Raw genomic sequence first — 19,636 nt, forward strand, 5'->3', positions numbered from 1 at the left:
CCCGGAACCGCTCGGCGGCAGCTGGCGGGCAGCATGTCCGCCTCCTCTAGGAGGAAGAGCAAGGGGCGGCCGGTCCCGGGCGGCGGCGGTTCCCCGCGGGCCGCCCTCCCCCTCGCCGCCGCCGAGGGCGGGCCGCTGGCGCTGGGCGTCGCCGAGCCCGTGGAAGCAGGTACAGGGGTGCGGGCGGCGGGGACGGCCTGACGCCTGCCCCGGCCCGGGGGGCTGAGGGCGGCTCGTTTGAAAATGGGTCCCTGTAAAGCCGGGCTCCCGCTCCTCGCCGCCACCAGAGCGGGCCCAGCCCCTGAGGCGCTGCCCCGTCCCCTCACGGAGACGGGACCGGCGGGGGGGGAGTGTCTCGGGCAAGGTCGGCTGAGACCCCGTGAAATTCGCTTTTTATTACGCTATCGAAGAGTAATGAGCGCCGCAGAAGGGTCCCGCTGGTAGCTAACACGGGGTGGAAAATCCAGCAAGCAGCAGCGTGTAACCATGGGTGTTTCCAGGCCTGTCAGAAACACTGTCCCGTTATAGCGCGGTTTCCCCCCGAGAGGGTGCCTGCCCTTCCCTCACGGCTCTCGTCAGGGCTTGGAAGGGTTTTGTTAGTTGTAGTGACTGGGGAGCGTGAGAAACATAGAATTCATCTGATAGGTAGGAAAAAAATGATGGGTTTTTTTCTCCTGGAAATGTTAGGAGATGACAAAGTTCCGAAAATGTTGCGAAGATCCCTCGCCCAGCTGTCGCTGAGCAGCATGAAGTCTGCAAACATATGCATAGGTCGTCCGGTGTTGCTTACCTCTGCTGATGGGCGACAGGAGGTGAGACTCGCTTGTTCCTACAAGTGCTTTTCTTGTGCTTTCAGTGTATTCTTGTTGTATTGAATAGGGACCAAAATGGGGCATGCATGGGAAGATAACGAATGTACTTTTTCATGTTTTCTACAGTGTAGTTACATCTTTAATTCTCAGTACTGGAAAAAAAATCCATGCTGCTGATTTTTTTCAAGAAATTTATAAGTCATGTGTGTCAATATATGTATTTTATATGCTCACACATGTGTTTTATTTGCAAATAAAGTACAGCCCTTTACTCTTCTTTCTTCATTGACTTGTAGCATTTCCTAGTCTGCACAGTGTATGCTTTTGTGTTGTCTGCAGAACGTGTATAGTCCTGGTGGAATTTTTTTATCTCCTTTGTAGGCAAAATATAACTTCTTCCTTCTTAAAAAAGCATCTTGGATATCTTAAGAACACAGTGCTACCTGTATCTTACTGTGTGGCACCTGGTTTTAACCTAATTCTTCTTCCCCCTCAGCCCATGTTTTTTGTAACATCGTAAAGTAATTGCTTACTTTAACTGGAGGACTGGAAGTCGAGGGGGAAATCTCGACTGACAGTTGTTTGCTTTGAAACTCTTCCTAGGTCTGTACAGCTTGGCCTACCACAGGCTTTCCAGGCGGGAGAGTTGGGCTGAGTGAAACCACACAGAAGAACTTGAAAGTAAATCCAGGTGATGCTGTCACTGTGCAGCCGGTGACTGGTGCTGTCATCCAGGCAGAGGAAGTCGATGTAAAGTTGAGGTATGCAACTTGTTATAACCTAGTGACGTGCTGTGAAGTGTCTGCTTTGCCCTGCAGACTCTTACCTCTTAGAAGATGCTATTTTTCTCTCTTGCTTTGATGAAACTAGTACCCGCACAAAGTCAAACGTGCAGATGTTTGTAGGATTAAGATTAACGTTTAATAACTGGTGCCTAACTGCTGCTGACTGCTACCTCTGTGGGCGGTGGAGCAGCCCAGCTATTGTACAAAATCTCAACTGAGGAGTGGTGCTGTGGTGGAGAACATAATGACACTGAGCTCATTAGCCTTAAGAGATTCTTTGCTTTAAATTAATGAATAGTAATGATAGCCCAGCACATCCTGAAGCAGAGGTCAAGCTGCCTGTGTTACATTTGCATTAGGCAAGGATGTATAACTGCATGATCAGGGCAGAGTCTTTAAACTTCTAAGTCACTTGTAAAGGATGAGGATGATCTCTGTGTGTAGAGTTAATGTCAGGTTAGAAGGACCCTGTTTTGCTGCTGTTATTAGGAAGTATACTGCAAACTGCTATCTGAGAAGCTTTTGTTGAAAAGTCCTGTTGCGGTTAAGAGAACTACTGGCTGACAGGTTGGGGAGAGTAAAGTAATTTTTTTTAACCACTTCCCTTCAAAACTTCACCTTTATATATGCTTGGTTTTGAGCTCCAGTTTTATTTACTGGAATATTTTTTAGGATTGGAAATTCTGAGGTATGTTTTTGTTTTTTACTTGAAATTCACCCAAAAAAGGGAGTAAAAGGTGCAAATCACAGTTGTCCTGAAATCATGAAAGCTTTGAGAAATTAGCAGTTTACTGATCTATTGAATGACTTCCTGTATTTGTCATAACATTCCACAGAGTCAGCATTTGGGCTGATAAAGAATCTGATTATAGTTATTTCCTAAATAAAGTTATTTTACAGTGTACTTTTGAAAGTGTCCCAACACTTTAATTCCCAGTCAAACCTCTGTTTTCAAGCATGGTATTGTCACTGTCCATTTGAAGTGGGAGATGCTGTTTTCCAGCATACTGACTCTCAGAAATGTTGGTGAGGCAATCTTGCTTTTTGTCAGTAATATAACCAGTTTAGCTTTAATTATAGTTTCACTGGTTAACTTGGCTGCACATTGTATGTTGACTTCTGGTGTCAGCTTGCTTTGCCATCCATGCCTCTCTTCTCACCAGAAAATGAAAAAAAATATGTCTTTACAGCTTTTTTGTTATGGCTAATTTAATCATATAGGAAGCTTTATTATTACATACTGTTTGGTTACAGAGGTTGTTGAAAACACTTATTTAATTAAAAATCCAACCCCACGTGAAATAAATAATTAAATCCAATCTATTTATATTTCCCCATGTTAATATGCAATTCATTATTTCATTAAAGTTGTGACTTTTTCTGAAATATAAGCTAAGGATGAGGTCAGAGGAGTCACAAGTAACCTTTGAAATATTTATGATTACAGTAATTTTATTGGAAACTGTTCCACAGTCAGAGTTTTCCCCCTCACCTAGTCAGGAGTCAGGCTCCGAGGACTGTTACACATGTGTGCCACCAGATTAAGAGTCATATAAATGACTGTTTTTCTAGGATTACTCTAGGAGAGAAAACATGAAAACTGTAATTAGTCTGTTTTAAGCCTGTAAATGTACTACAAACCATAGTGCTGTCCTATCATGTAAGAATAGAAATTATTAAAAAATAACTGGGAATCCCATTATTCGAGTACTGCCTGGGTTTCTAGGCACTTTACAGGTGTAGTTAATTCTTTGCAAATTAATGCCTCTGGGGAAGTGCTTGCATGTGTACCTTAGCTTTTTCTTCCAGTTAAAATAATCAAGCCCCAACTCAGGCCCCAACAATGTAACTGAGTATGTGTTTACTCAGGCTAGGATATTTTGAGAGCTCTCCTCTAAATTACCATAATACCCCCTCTTTCCCTCAAGTTGCTTTTTTGATCAGTAGAATTGAGAAATGGGGTTTTATTTCTAGGTTTAGAGCTCCCCCCGTTGATCAGACTTTTATTTGCAGCGGCCGTATCCACTTTAAATGCCTTTGGTGCTGCTGCTGTTCAGCTCTTGGTGTAAGTGCTTACAAAGGTTGTGGACATGCATCTGCAAAACAGATACAGTGAGACCTTTATTTTGTTGTGGAAACAGAAGGGCTAATGTGTGAAGCTTGTACAGATTGGCGGGGGGTAAATCCTAAGGAATTTTAAAAAACAGTTTAATGGGATTTAATAAAAGGTGAAGCCACAAATGAAACAGGAAAAAGATTGTATAGATAAGCCATCACTGAAAAATGATTGCATCACCACAGCCTTCTATGTTGCAGTGTATCTGAGGAGCAGGGAGAGTTAATGATGTCACTGCTCTCAATGAGTTGTAAACATGATGTAAAATGTTTTATTATGAACACCAGAAAAGTTCACATGAGACACTTTTTACCTTTCATTTGCTTTGGGCTGAGAGCACAGGTGTTAAGTCGTGTGTTACATCCCAGTGATGAGACAGTGTCTGAGAAAATGCTGTAGGCCTGGCCAGGGCTGATGAGGGAAGTGGCTTAAGGCTGATCTGTTGAGTCACTTAAGATATGCACAGTTTTTCAAGTGCTCAAGGTGCTAGTTTAATCAATGGAAGATGTGTATGTGTGTTTGCAGGGCTGAAAGAGACTTTATCTATAACTTTTTCAATTCAGTAAATATAGCAATGGCCATTCTGCCCGGTGAGATGAGAAGCATGCGTTCCATATTTGTAATCTTAAGATATTATAAATATAACTTATGATATTTTGCATGGAAAAAATAACCCAAAATTAAATATGTGTGCTTCTTTTGTTACTATGTGTCTGCAGTCTTCAGATCATATCATTTTAACTCTGAAGATATTAAAGTTCTCATTCATCTTTTCTGGTTGTGGGGTTAAATCATATACTGTAAAATAGGTGGTATTCATCATTCTGCTGCCTTAGAGGTGCAGACTCTGTTTTGGTTTTGAAGTAGTTACTGCTTGGAAAAATTTTATTTTTTTTTTTTTTCCTACCACAGGGACAAAGATGCCACCATTAATGCTGAGGAAATGTCTGTTTGTCTACTGAGAAACCTAGGTATAAGTTTTGTTGCTTCTCTTTTGACTGTTTAATTTTTGTAGTAGATTATCAAGTTTTGGATGTAAGATTGCTTCTCTGTTCTTAATCAAGGGCTTACGGCAAAACAGAGGACGTTTTTCTGCTCACACTTCTTCTAGGGCTCGGTGGTCTTTGGCCTAAATAATTTTGCCATGCTGTGAATATCTAATTTACGTTAATCATGATTCCATTCCTTCTGTCCATTATACCTATTGCTGGTTCAAGCTACAGTTGTTTAGCAATCATTGCTGGCCTTCAGGCTGGTAGTGTCATGCACTTCAGAGTTTATTTGCACTGTGAAGTAAAGAGTGCAATACTACACATTAAAAACAAGATAAGGGATCAGTATTAGCGACTCTGAATCTTTTTTTTTTATGTTGGTGGTAAATAACCAAAATTGCTCTTTGGGTGGTAGATATGTATAAGTAAGGTGAAAAAGCAAGGTAAGTTGTTGAAGGTGGTGCTGCTCAAAGCGCTCACTGCAAATTGTTCTACTCAAAGGGAATCTTCTGGTTTAGTAACAGTATTGCTACACTAAGAAGCAGGAGACATGAGCTACATTCCAAATTCATTAGTTCAGCTGGAAATAATAAATCTTGTTTACATTTTTGCCTTTGTTTTTCTGTGCCTGTAGGGTGCATTCAGCTCACATTTCCTAATCTTTCTCTGTCAACGCAAAAGCTAAAACCTTACCTTTTTTAGGCCAAGACTCTCAAAGAAGGTGGGCTAAACATAAAATATTGCGTACTGATAAGGCACACAGCAAATACAAAATTTTTAATTCTTATGTTACTAATTCCATAATCTCCCTTTGTTGTATGAAATTTAAAATCCTCAAATCAATGATGCGTTTAGTGTGGGAGTTTGTGTATGATACTGACGAATGTTTATCCAGTAGTCTGCTTGTGTACAAAATGATCATTTAACTTACCTTGAAACTACCTAACTACCTTTTGTTGTGTTAATATATAGCACTCTCTAGGCTTCCTGATAAAGAATTATTCTGATAGAAGAATGTCTGAATGTTATTGCTGTCAAAGTAGATTGAAATTTCTTCTTTGTCTTTTTTTTTTTTTTTTCCTTGATCTTCTCATAGATGGGAAAATAGTTTTACCAGGAAACCTTTTGGCCTTCACTTTCTATGGCAAACTTTGTAACATCATAGTGATGAAGGTGAAAGGAACTGATGGTGCAGAGCTGACTGCCCATGGCAGTGCCATTTCCAGTGATGTGCATGAGCCAGACCTTGAAAGGTCTGATTTGGAGACAAGTACGTTAGATTTGTCCTTGCAGCTCGGCAAGATGGACATTGACACTAGTCCAGAGGTTGCATCTATGAGCACACCAAGCAAACTGATGGAGCCAGGTTCACCCGTTACACCCAGTTCTGCTGTGGCAGCCAGTGGTCAAGACTCTGCTCAGGGAGATAAAATCTACAGCAAGAGAGATGGTGCAGACCTCACTGATGGTTTGGAGTTGGCTGGGAAAGGAGGCAGTGAGGGACTCCCACTAACTGGCAAAGCTGGAGCAATAAGCAATGCAGATGCTTTTTATTTCATTTCTTCAAGAACTAGAATCAATTTTATTGAAACGAGGCTCAATGTAGCAGAAGATGGTGATTGTGAATCCCGAGTCACCTATGACATGATAGGAGGTTTAAGCAGCCAGCTCAAAACTATTAGAGAAACAGTTGAACTGCCCTTGAAGCAAGCTGAACTGTTCAAGAGTTACGGTATGATGCTAAGAGTTGGCTTTCTTCGTTTGATACTAGTTTTTTTCTTTAACGTGACTTTTTTTTTTTAAAAAAACCCCAAGTTATTCCAGGAATATGCACAGAATTTTATGAAACACTGATCTGGTATACTTGTGTGTCCAAGCAATGTTAAACTGTTTTATAATTATACTGTATGGATACTATGAAGATGTTATGATTAGCTCGTGTGAAAAATAATTGAATAGGAAAGAAATATGTGTCTCTTAAGGAAATTCGGGTATGCATAAGCAGAATTTATAGCAAATAGGAAAGAATTCTATACTTGGGTATTTGAAAGGTGCAGATGTTTGTGTCATTGTAAGATTTTTTTAATTTGTCTTGGTAGAGTCAACTAATTATTTTTCAATTGTATTGAAAAATATACAATTATATGTAGGGTTCCTGCAAAATTTTAAGGAAGTGTTTGAGGCTGTTTACTCAAACTGCTCAGTGCATTTAGTATGGAATTACAGGGTGGAAAAACTAACCCGATCACTGTTGACATGTATAAAGTTATATCTAACATAAATATGAACTTAGAGAATTTTTGTGACAAAGATAAAACTGTATGTGTATTTATTACAAATGAATATGTACATAAAGCAGGCATGTCTGCTCATTGTACTTGTCTAGGTGTGCATCACTGTGAGACAGGGCTCCTACCTATAAATATTTCTTTAATATCACGTCTTTGAGGCTTTTTATTTTTCTGCCTTACCTCTTCCCACATATGCTTTACAGAGGAGGTCATTTCAGTGATCATTGGGACAATTTCCATAATACACAGGTGGCTCTTCTGGTGTGTGTTGCTTGGGCATGATTGGCAGGTGTCACTGGGATGGTGTGAGGCATCTTCATCCGTTTGTGGTCCGGCTCAGTTCACTGACCTCCAGCCTCAGCATCACCACGTAGTTTTGTGTTAGAAAGTTTGCTTCAGCATCAGCCTTCTTCACACCTAGTCCCAGAAGTGCGTGATCAGATTCTCTACTAATTAAATGAGAGATGATGATGTCGTCTTCCCAGCTACAAACCTTTAGTAACCATCCAAATGTTGAGAGTCCTTGTCCACTCCTGGGCAGCGAGGCTGTCGGAGGCGAGACCTTTGGTTCAGCAGCTCTGTTTCTTGCCAGTATCAGAAACACCACATGAGGGAGCAGCACATGCTTTAATGGACTGTTGTGAAGTAGCCTGTTGTAAAGACACTTTATTTCTATTCTCTGTCCGTTAGCAGATAGGTTTTTTTTATTTTCGAGTATATTAGCTCCTAAGAGTTGGGCTTTCTGTCCACGCCAGCTGTATTATTCTCTGTCACCACTGGGGTGTGACCTACCCTTCAAGCATCAATCCCTGTCTGGTATTGCAGTACCTAACCAATGTTTCTTCTTTGGTTGTGTTTCAGCAATGTCTTTTGTGCCAGGGTCAGTCCTTTGTCAGCCATTTGTCACTTTTTTGCTTTATAATTTTTCACCTGTTTTTGGCCTTGTGCCCATTTAATTTGGCCTTGCTGGTCTGAAACCTTTTTTTTGGCTCTTCACCTGGGATCATAATATTACTTCATGCAGTTACCTGTAGTTTCTGTCTAATTTTAACTGGACACACTAGTACCTTGTTCTTCTAGGGTCCCTTATGTTCTGTGCCTGGGTATTTGTTTCAGCTCTTAACAGTCGCCATTAAAGAGGCAAATTCATCCTTTTGATGTGTGTTTTTCATCTTTTTGTAAGTATTCTTGAATCAAGCCTCACAGTATTTCTGAATTTTTTTTGAGTGTTGGAGAAGTGGTTTTCTGATGTTGGAAATCTGTAATAATGACACTGTAAGAATCATGAATAAAGTACATTCATAGACATTAGGTACTCAGTCCAGTAATTTTTTGGGGAAAAAAAAAAAAAAAACAAACACCACAATGCGTAGGGAGAGAATTACAGTGTTGAACTACTGAAAAATACAACGGTTTAAATAGTTGCTTTTTGAATAGAATCATTTGGACTTTAAAAAATATAGATGCATGTCTCACGTAGGAGTGCTCTTCCCACTGAAAGCCTACAATTTTATCAAAATGATATGTCTGTTAAAGATGTTAATGCTGAGGTCAAGTTATAACTGGTAATAACTGGGACAGTGAAATGTGCAAGTGAGTCCTTATCACAACTAACTTTCTTCTCTGTGTGCATGTGCTTGTTTAAAGGAATCTCTCCTCCTAGAGGAGTGCTATTATACGGCCCTCCAGGTACCGGGAAGACTATGATTGCCAAAGCCATCGCAAATGAGGTTGGTGCTCACGTTACCGTTATTAATGGTCCTGAAATAATAAGCAAGTAAGTAAATCCAATTTATTTTCATTAATTCTATAAATATGTTAGTCCAAAATCTGTCCTGGCATCTATCCATTGTGGATAGATGTAGATGTAGAATTGGCTATCGGCTATCTGCCCAAGAGAGTCAAAACAAACGGGAAAGGGTTCTCTCAAGTAGGGCTTATGTTTCTTCTTGCAATAAAAGAGGTTTATTGGATTTGGCCAAGAAATTTGTGTAAGACATGGACTAAATTAAAGAGAGGCCTAAAACTGCATCTGCAATTGCGTGTTAGTTCTGCAATGAGAAGAGTGGCTTGTTAAAGCACATTTGAAATTAAGATGATACTGGACAGATTAATGTCCCCAGGGGCTAATTTTTTTTTTGTTCTTTATGTTTCTAACACAGAAGAGATAAGCTTTTCCCTTTAATCTTTTTTTCTAGTTGCAAGATGGCTATATCTTTGCCTGTGCCCCATTTTACCTTAATTTCTTGTCCTTTGGAAATAAATACTATTGTAGATTTGCATATACTTTGGGATTTGAAAGGGTGTGCTATGTCTTTTTGGAGCACACGAGCAGTAATTTTCCAAGTTGCCTGGAAAAGACCAAAAGATGTTTTTTAATAAAATATTTTAATTATTATAGGTTTTATGGGGAGTCTGAATCAAGATTACGTCAGATATTTGCTGAAGCTTCTCTGCGGTATGTTCTTTTGGATAATTTTATTCGCGCTCGCTTATTTGTGTTATTAGTTCCAGCGTTAATGTTCTTAAAAGAAAAACATTTGTGAGAATCTTTGAATTGTAATCTTTTCCTGCAGTGGTTTTTAAAAGGAAATAAATTTGTTTATATAGAGCTTAGCTAGAAGGAAAGCAGTGAAATTCTAGTATGCCTATTAAATGCTTTTGGACACTACCCTTTTTAAGAGACTGTTGCAGATGGTGCCAAATTGCTCGATCTGTATCGTTAGTGTATTGTACGCTTATTTCAACAGATGGAAGAGTGAGCCAGAGTTTCACCTGGATCCAAATGTTTCTGTCTAGTTTTATCTTTGGAGACCAATGTAGTACTGTGCTGAGACACGGAAGCCAGCTCTAAATGAGCTAGTGTTGGTACGGGTTATAGCATGCCTCTGGATTAGAGTGGCATTCTGCCCAAATATATTCAAGCTGGTTGAGGCAGACTTTAGACTTCCAGATGCTTGGTGTTCCTAACACATTAGCAAAAGACTGCCGCATACGGTATGTGTAGAAGTGGCGAATAAAAAGCTGTCTCTTTACTCATGAAAGTGGTATATTTAGTTCTGAGTCTTTGGGAGAGAGTCATAGAAAAGTAGATTGGTAGGTCACCTTAAAGGTATTTGTTGCCTAATATATTAGTCATTTTAGTTATGTCTTTGAGTAACACCATACTCAAGGTTGAAACCTTCAGTTGCCTAAAGGAATGGGATGCTTGTTAATTTTTGTAGGAACTGGACGTTTTCCATAAACAGCTTTGCACTTCTGTGCCTTGGTGTTTTAAATCTTCCTGACCTGAGCACCTTAATCTTTTTTCCTTTTTTTTTTTTTCTTCTCCCCAGTCACCCCTCCATTATATTTATAGATGAGTTGGATGCACTCTGTCCAAAGAGAGAAGGGGCTCAGAATGAAGTTGAAAAGAGAGTTGTTGCTTCATTGCTGACGTTAATGGATGGCATTGGCTCAGTAAGTAGACTGCACTGAGACAGTTAATGTGTATGGGGACTAGCTGAACAAAATAATTTTGCTGCTATAATGCAGCCAATTTTAGATGTGTCATTTGGGGGAAAAGAAAATAGGCTTAAGTGAGACTTTACGTAGTAATCTAATGCTTTATTGGATGCTAAGCAGAAGACACAGGAGGGGAATGTCTCCTGATAACTGTGAGATTAAAAGAAAATAAGTTTTATTCTGTTCGCTGTTGTTTGCCTTCTACTTTGTAGTTTTGGAAATAAAACTGAAATTTTAGTGATAGCCCATCACTGAACTAAGCCAGATATTTTTAATTGCTCTGAAATCGAAGTAATCAAAATACTTCTGGTGATACGCAGGCTGCATCATTAAAGGCAACAACAGCTACTTCAAGATTGCCATAGCAATATTTAGGACATAAACAAAAGCCTACTAAAGAAACAGTAAATTTAATTGACTTGAGTACATTATGGATTAAGCCTGTAAAGTTTGCCAATTTCTCATCTATTATTTTGTGATTATTAGCAGAAAATATGAAAGAAATCGGTTTTCTTTCATAAAGATAACAGGATAAAAATGAGTTTCTGCTGTTTACGTACTCTGCAAGTTTCTCATTGTTTTCCTGCACGATAGTTTGAGTTGACCAGTCTGGAGTTGTTCACAGGCAGAACATATTTCCAATAGCAAAGGCTGGTGGATATTCTTCCTGGAGAAAGTGCTTCATTCACAAAAAGAGAACGGCACTGCAGGAGACCTCCTAGCTGATTTAGCCTCATTCTAAAAGTGAAAAAGCAGAGCTTGGAGAAATTGGTTAGGATTTTTGACCTTGTTTTTCCTACTGAACCTATAGGAAGTGTTATAACCTCCTGTCTCTACTGGTTTTGATACCTTAAATGATCTGTTTTCCAACCTTGTTTATTCAAGGTCTGCTGATACCTTTTTGCTCTTGTGCCAATGCTGCCTTTTAGCTTAAATGCTTCTTTTTCTTTCCTTGGTGCTTACTTTCCTCATATAGGAAAGCAGGTTCCTGGGGATTAAAGTGAGAGAGACTGGGATGAGGGCATCTTGGAGTAGGGTTTCTCTTGTATTATCTGTATGTGCATGCAGCCTATAGTGTTGCTAAATTGCAATTAGGGATAGGTTGGGTGGGATTACTTGGGTATATATTCTGAAAAGTTTGCTTTGTTCCTTTAGAGCTAGCATCAGGATTTTAATGTGTGTAATAGTTAGGAAAAGTAAGCAAGCAGTATGTTTATAAGATACGTGACATTTAATTGTATTCTAAAATTAATATTTTGCATTGTTTGATGCCTTCAGGAAGGCAGTGAAGGGCAGCTCTTGGTACTTGGGGCCACTAATCGTCCTCATGCACTGGATGCAGCACTGCGCAGACCTGGGCGTTTTGATAAAGAGATAGAAATTGGAATTCCTAATGCCCAAGACCGCCTGGACATACTCCAAAAGCTTCTGAAGAAAGTGCCTCATTCACTCACAGGAGCAGAATTGGCGCAACTGGCTGATAGTGCACATGGTTATGTGGGTGCAGACTTAGCAGCCTTGTGCAAGGAAGCAGGTGAGACATTGTATGTCTTATTTAGGATCTTACTTTATTGTTAGTTTCTTTATTTTGTTTAAAAAACTAAAAATCCACAGTGTGTACTAACAGATTTTTAAAAAATGAGATTTAATTAATTTTTGTGTCAAGACATAGAATGAGAAATATGAGGAATGGAATATGGAATATTCCTCATGGATTATGAGGAACACCGGTCTGCTCCTGGGTAGGTCAGAAAAACTCTGAATATTAATATATTTTAAAATGGAATGTTAAGATTAACAACACTGGGGAATCCCCTGTGCCATTTCTAGCATATTGGATAGCTAGCTGTCCCTCAGTAAACCAGTGGTTTGATGAGTTACCTGACATATCCAATTCTGCTGTAGAGCCTACCCCTTCCATACAAAAATCCCAAGTCACTCAGGCTAGACAGCTTGTCCTGCAGGTCCTTGTTCCCAGGATGTCGAGAGTGTGGGCCTGAGTGGTGTTTGCTGCGGCTCCCTTCCGTATTTTGTGCCTGTATTTCGTTTGCCTCCAGATGAGGAGCTTGTGATGGGGGCTCGGGGACTGTATGCACCTGGGTCGGCCTGCGCAGTGGAGCTGGGAGAGCTGGAGAGCACATCCTGAGCTGGGGGCTGGAAAGTGTCCCTTAGCCTCTGGTACAGGCATAGCCCTGGAGAGTTATCCACACGTCATGCAGCCAGGGTTCAGTATGTTCCAGGGAATACTTAAACATGAGTTCACTTCTGTTTTCATTGGATGAAATATTAAAAGTACGCTGAATTCTTACATTTTGCTAGAATGCGTCTACGCGGTTGAAGTGTTGGACCTTAAATCTACCCATGAGCAGCCTTTTAAAACAGTCTAGTCAAAATATGACTCTTCAGCTCTGCTTATGCCTATTTGCTCCCTTGTAGTTCACAAATACGTGTTTGCTGTATGTGCTGGTTACTTTTATTTCCCTTGGCACTGGGACAGCTTCCTCTGGCAGTGGCACAGTGCATGGTTAATTCTTGCATCAGAATTAACTATGAAGATGACAGAAGTTTTATTAGGGGTGATGGCACCTGGAACAGCAAGGTTTTTACTTGCCAGTTTCCAGAATTTTTCAGGGATAGTTCTCAATTTGTGGAATTTTGTATGGATCAGGAAGAAAAAAATATGTACGGACACAGGCTATTCTTTTTATAGCACTCTTCTGTTGGCTTCAGTTGTGTTTTAAGCTCTGTTTTAAGTTAGCAAACATTCTTTTTAGAACAAATATATACAAACAACAACAACAAAATATAAACTCCCTTTTTATTTTCCTTCCTCTGTGTTTTTGGAAGCCTGTCAGTCTGCCTGTGTCACAGTCCTCACATAGTAAATACTTAACTAATGTAATCTAAAACTTTCAGTGAAAAGCGTGGTTTCAATTCCAAACACGACCCAACCAAGCCTTTACTTGTGCATGCCCACATTGATTCTGGACACTTCATAATCCAGCTGCAAATAGGTGATATTTACCCACTTTGTGATGGCCTTTTAGAAAATAAATTTTGAGTGTTGTGCAAATTGAACATTATGTGCTATGTAGATCAAAAACTTCCGGCATCTACCTGTGCCTGATTGCAGGACACGCTGTTATCTGTGAGCTTTGCATCCAAAGCCAGTGCTGGAAATGAGGGAAGGAGGATGTCTCCGTTCTATTGAGCTTCTTTCCTGAAGTTTGAATCCGTGCCGCTAGATTTCCTTGTCATTTGTTAACTTGGAGTGACCTCTGCTGGGGAGAATACAGTCCAGCGCTGTTAACTCTTTGCAGCCCACATGTATTTTTCCTTTCCAAAGAGTTGCAGAAGCATGATTTGGTCAAAGTATTACATAAACGGAATTGAAGTTGCTCATGGTTAAGGAACGTTCTTAGTTGGATTCTTTTTTCCTGATTAAGCTCTTGATATCTATATTTTATATTAAATTTTCAACACCTTGTAAAATATTACTGCTTTCACTGGAGTTAAACTTAGAAAAGACTAGCTTTTATGAGGTAATATTTCTTCTCAGCAGAGCAAGGTTATTCCATGTGGCAAATTTTCCAGTGTTTTGTCTAGTCTTGTTTGTTGTTCCAAGCAATGGGCTTCTATTGCTTCACTTAAGAAACTGTGCCATGGGCCAAGACAGCTTACTGTCCAGGAATGCTCTCTGATACTCAGCCTAAGTTTTCCTTGTTTAGTTTAATCCCATTATTTCTATGTACATCCTTGTATAACACATTCACTCTCCCTCCTTAGTGTTTACACCCTTCAGATATCTCTAGGCTGTTCTCATGTCCCCTACCTCCTCATTCATTACTGAGCCAAACTATAAATATTTAGCTCTTTTAATCTTTCCTCATAAATAAGTCCTTCCTGCCTTCTGAGAAATTATGTTGACTTTCTCTGAACTCCCTCCAGTTTGTCAATAACCTTTTGGTAATGTAGGGCTCAGAATTGAACATAATATTTCATATATATTACAACATAAAACATGATTATAGTTAAGACTGCTGGTGCTCATTTCTAAATAACCAAAACAATATTTGAGCAATATCTGAGTTAAGCTGTTCTTTCTTTTAAGGTTATTCGTGCCACTTTCACACATGATGTGTGTGTAAGTACAGGTGAAACATGGAAACTAATTTTGAAGCAGGAATTCTGAACTCAGAATGCCATGTTCAGTTTTTGGTACAAGATTGTTGTCATTTGCTAATCATATTGCAGTAGTGGTCTTTGGGAGACTCAGGTCTTGATTACCTCGTTTATATCTTTAGGTACTTCTTCTGTGGCTGGAAAGCCTGAAAGTTTACAAGCTAAGTATGTTTATATTCTTAATACAAAGTTTAGAAAATTTCTAAAGGATACATCCTTCCTTATCTTCATACTTCAACTCTGTTTTTTTAACGTGTGTAATATTGTGTATATACTGCCTATATAAAACAAGGGTGTAGTATCTAATGTAACATGGTAAATGTAGTAATTGTAGGGCTATGATAGGCAAACCTTTCACTTTTGCATCCATAGTTAGGTTTCCTAAGATACTTCATTATAAAAGCCTTGACGTTTGTCTTCTATATAATTCTGAAGAACATGTGTTAATGAAAAGTAAATGGCTATCGTGGAATTAAGCATATTCCAACTGTTGGCAGAAGTAGTTTGTTCTCTGGTGCAAGAATTGCTTAGTGGTACTTCTGGGGTCAGACAGGCAAGTTTTCTGTTCAGCAACTCTCTGCATTTTCATGGAAGTCGTTAAGAAGTTTTAGGAGCCTTTAATGTCCAGCTTGTGCTGAATGTTTCTAGGCCCCTGTGTATATGGTGTGTATAGAATTGCGGTGGTGTGTATGCTGGAATGGGCAAGGAGAGGAAAGGTGGACAAGAAATCTAGAGAATCTGTGCAGTGTGCTCTGGACTTTTACAAACAGGGTGTTACGGCCAAACACCTGTGAAATATTTATAGATAGATGGATATAATAATCAGTTAAGAGTATTATTTGATCTGCTGAATTTTTAAAATATTAGTATATTTTTCTTCCAATACCTTCTTTTCCTCTACTAAAGACACAGTTCTAGCTTCTCACAAAATGAAAGCACAAAATTTTGTGACTTTATAGGAAGAATGCTAGGTATCATGAAGCTTACAGTATTGTTGCAAGAGTTGACAACAGGGGGACAGGTGTCAGCTCTGTATGTGTATCTGTTTCAGTCTTAATTGTTGGGCAGAGTACTCTGCATCCTCCCTCACATGTTGAACAAGTATTATTTGTCCGTTTTACAAATAACTATGCTCACTCCAGCAAAATCAAAAGTAAAACTGGTATTTCTAACATGGCAAGTATCACCAGCTTAGATGCAATGCTTCCAGATTTAGCGTACCTCATCTCTGTTCTAGGTTACATTATCTGTAGTGGCTACATTAGAGAAATTGGGATTTGCTGTGATTCTCTGCTGCTTAGGAATATGCTTGTGATTTCCACAGTTAACTGCATGCTTTCATATAGGTTAATAGCATAGAGAAAACCTGCAAATACCTTGATGGGTACATCGTGGTTGCTGGACCACATCCTGTAGACATCAGGGCTCCTCACGGTAGACTCTTGAGGACCTGAGTACCCTCTGAGGGATTCACATGCACAGAATTCTTGACAAGAAAAGGACTTAATTATATGTGCAGCTGAGAAAGTCATATTCTTAGGGCTGGGAGAGGTCTACTCGTTCTAAATTATTTAGTAGACTGCCTTTTAGTGTGAACAGCTGGCTTCTGAATTGTTTTACCTCAAGCAGAGGCAGGGTCTAGAAGATAGACTCTGCCATATCCTTACATATAATGTCAATGTTTGTATGGCCCTAAGATCTTGTTGCTTCCTCTTTAATTAATTGGCCACACAGTCTTTTATTAATTCCCTAAAAAATTATAATGGTTTTAACTTAACAACAAAGATAAGCACTGCACTTTTTTCTTTGAAAAACATATGAAATGTTAATTACGTAGCAGAGACATGAATGGTATAAACTGTACTGAATGTTAGAAGATGCTTAGCAACAAAGGTTTCCAAATATAGCAATTTATTATAAACTTATCCTTCTATGGCTGCCTGTAGCATTTCAAGAGGGTGAATATAAATATAGCTTGATTTCTTCAAGAAGTGGGTTCAGTCATATTGTTTACAGAGAAAGGAAGTATTTGCTTTGTAACTCTTAGAATTTATCTTGAACATCCTTGTTCATTACACATAATTTCAGTGTGCTGATATAAAACACTTGGACTGTGATAAGATAGCATCATGAGGAGAGGAAGAACAAATGTCTTTGTTTAAACAGTGGTCTCTCTTGCAATAACATCTATTTGGTTCCAGTGAGGATGCTGCATTGCAACCACTTAAACTTTGAGACTTCTGTCAAAGCAGCAAAGAAGTACTAATCACTTTGTTTTGCATCAAAGTTTTTTTAAATTGCCCAATTGTAATACAGTTAAAGGTATCACCTTCCTTAGCCTTTGGGACTGTAACAGTTCACTGCCTTGAGCTGGATGTTACAGAAAATGTTACAAAAATAAGAAATTGAGCTACATCTTTGACCAGTATGAATCAGTATTACTCCGCTGAATCTGTGAAGCTACTTGCATAGACATATATGGTCTGTTGTCTTATGTTCATCATTTTAAGAGTCCTGTTGTTTGGAGATCTTATTGTCTATGATACTCATTTGTCCCTTTTATTACTTCTGCATTCTAGTGAATAATACAGCTAGGATGGACAGTCCTCATGCTGTTCAATTGATAGCTCTGTATATTGATTATATGTAGTTATTAGATCTGTAAAAGTGTAAGTTATATAGGGGGATACTGTACTTGGCTTTTGTTGGAGCTGAGAAACTTCCTGCTGTATTTTTTACGACTCAGAAAAGAGTTTCTGCAATCCACTTGGATTAAAAACAACAATTTAAAAAATTAGACAAATGAAGGGCTGGCTTCTAACTTTTCCGTTTTTTCCCTGTAATTGATGGGGAAGCAAATTTCCCTGAAACTCAGGAATGTCTCTTTGTTAGATCTATGTGGGCTTTTTTTTTTCCCCAGCTTCTGCAGTTTTGGTAGCCTGGCCACCTGCAGGAAATGTGAGCCATTTGGGCTAATGTGATTAACAGTGAGTCTCTGTGCACCCTGAGGACCAGCACTGACTGGTCTTTCAATTAGACAAATGCTGCGTTCAGTATGTGGCTTCTCAGTCTTGTATGTCAAATCTGAGTTCTTCGCTTCAGCTCAGTCAGTGTCTTGATGAAACAGCCTAGTGTTAGGGCATCAAGAATATCTATCCTTCATTTAAGCCATAAAGGTTCAGCCTGAACCTTTCCCAACATGATTTGGACCAGAGTTCTGCTGGGGGCGTGCAACAAATGTAAATAGTTTTCTTGGATTATAATCCTAAATGTAGGAATGTGGGCTGAGACACTGCTGAAAGTATGGATTTTGACAAAGGCAGTTGATGACCAAGGCAATGGGATTATTTGTTTTGCACTGTGTTTTTTGGTTTGTTTTCAAATTAACTGATTGCAGTTACAGATTTTAAAGGGAAAGCACTGCTTGACATGCTACAGTTATTTTATTCCCTCATGGAAAGTGACTGAAAATACTGTGACTATGTTATTTTATTTTATTTTTTTTTGTAGCACAGAAAAAGATTGAAACTATGCTGTTGGAAACGATCTGCTATTGCATTCTCTAACTGAATACTGGTTCTCATGGGACATTCAAAATGAGGTGGGAAAGGCTGTTTGCCTTTTTATAAAAAGGTCATGTAGAAAATGGAGGGTTTTTTAGTAATATTAATAATGTGTATACTCAGATGGTCAATACCAAAAAATGTATTCTTATGAAATTGAGAGATTTTTGCAGAAATGGCAGAACACTGGATTTTGAACTGTACTGAAAAGTCCCGACATGATGCAGAAGTAACACTACAAATTAATTTTTGGGCTGGAACAATTGAGTTTTCTGACACTGTGTTCCATCATGCTAATTTACGGTGTAAGAAGACCACAAAAATCCAATCCACATCTTCAGTGTTCATGAGTTTTAAGTTAGTGCTGTGTTCGGTAGCTTTAAAGTTGGGTCCTTAATGCAGAAGCTGTTTTTAAACTAAAACAATTGACCTAGTTTGCCATCTTAACAGGTTATGAACAAATGTGTCCTTGCTTGCACGCACACATAACAAAGCAATGTGGCTTTTTTGGACTCAGACTGCAACATATGTTTTTTGATTGTTTCTTAGAGCACTAGCTCAGAATGATGGCTTTCGTGCAGAAGTGGCTACATCTCTATGCTGCTGAGTGGCTTGAAGGAACGTGCTTGAGACTGGGTGGAGTGTGTTGACCTGATTCTTGTCTGTGGGATCTCTTGCCCTCTTTCTTAATGATTTCTTCCCCCCAACATCTTGTGGGGCAAAGACAAAGTCAGCATTGGTTTTAGAATTGCTGTCTTAAACATTTAGAATGGTTCAACTACTTTCCTAAGATTCCATAAAAATAGTGTTATTTTAGCTGCATAGTGTTATTCTTACCCTTTTACTTTGGTTCATTGTCATTCTGATGTGATTGCGAAATTTCTGAATTTCTTTTTTTCCCTGTGTCTTTGCATATGCTGAGTGCACAGATGTTTCCTTAGTGCGACTGTCTCTGTATACAGAGAGAAAAGTCTTGCTCTGTGTGCCTCTCTTCAGAGATGTTGGTGCACTTTATGTTGCTTTTTGTAGTTATGTTTTCTTATATAAAATATTTGTCTTTTTTTTGTTTTCTAATGGTACTTGATTTTTGTTTTTGTATGGAGAACGTTGCACTTACTGCAGTCAGGGCATGTGAACTTTTGGTTTTCATCATAACTAAGTGTGTTTTTGTCTGAAACTGGCTTGCAGTTAGTTGGACGATGGGATTACTGACTTCATATACACAGTTGTGGGTTGAGTACTTAATAATCTGTTTAAAGCACATCCCATTCTGTTTGCTGATATTTATATAAGCAGGAAATAAAGAATATTTTCAGAAGAGTTGATCATAAACTGTCAGTAATATTTTAAATTAACCTTCATGGCAGAGAGACACCATGTTCTTGCTTCTT

The 19,636-nt window shown here is 39.0% G+C and overlaps 1 protein-coding gene across 3 annotated transcripts in view; it reads left to right on the plus strand.

Annotated features, from left to right (window-relative positions):
* The first annotated feature begins 27 nt into the window (after nt 1-27).
* Nucleotides 28-19,636, plus strand: part of AFG2A (AFG2 AAA ATPase homolog A) — a 206,109-nt gene continuing 186,500 nt past the window's right edge. For all 3 annotated transcript variants that reach the window (XM_074823611.1, XM_074823612.1, XM_074823613.1), the window contains exons 1-9: nt 28-169; nt 688-812; nt 1,416-1,573; nt 4,626-4,684; nt 5,802-6,437; nt 8,644-8,773; nt 9,398-9,454; nt 10,332-10,455; nt 11,779-12,034. In XM_074823611.1, the coding sequence (XP_074679712.1) occupies nt 34-169; nt 688-812; nt 1,416-1,573; nt 4,626-4,684; nt 5,802-6,437; nt 8,644-8,773; nt 9,398-9,454; nt 10,332-10,455; nt 11,779-12,034 (1,681 nt within the window). In that variant the 5' untranslated portion in view covers nt 28-33. The remainder of the gene's footprint in view (nt 170-687; nt 813-1,415; nt 1,574-4,625; nt 4,685-5,801; nt 6,438-8,643; nt 8,774-9,397; nt 9,455-10,331; nt 10,456-11,778; nt 12,035-19,636) is intronic.

Source organism: Strix aluco, chromosome 4, assembly GCF_031877795.1.
Source record: "Strix aluco isolate bStrAlu1 chromosome 4, bStrAlu1.hap1, whole genome shotgun sequence".
Lineage (NCBI taxonomy): Eukaryota > Metazoa > Chordata > Aves > Strigiformes > Strigidae > Strix > Strix aluco.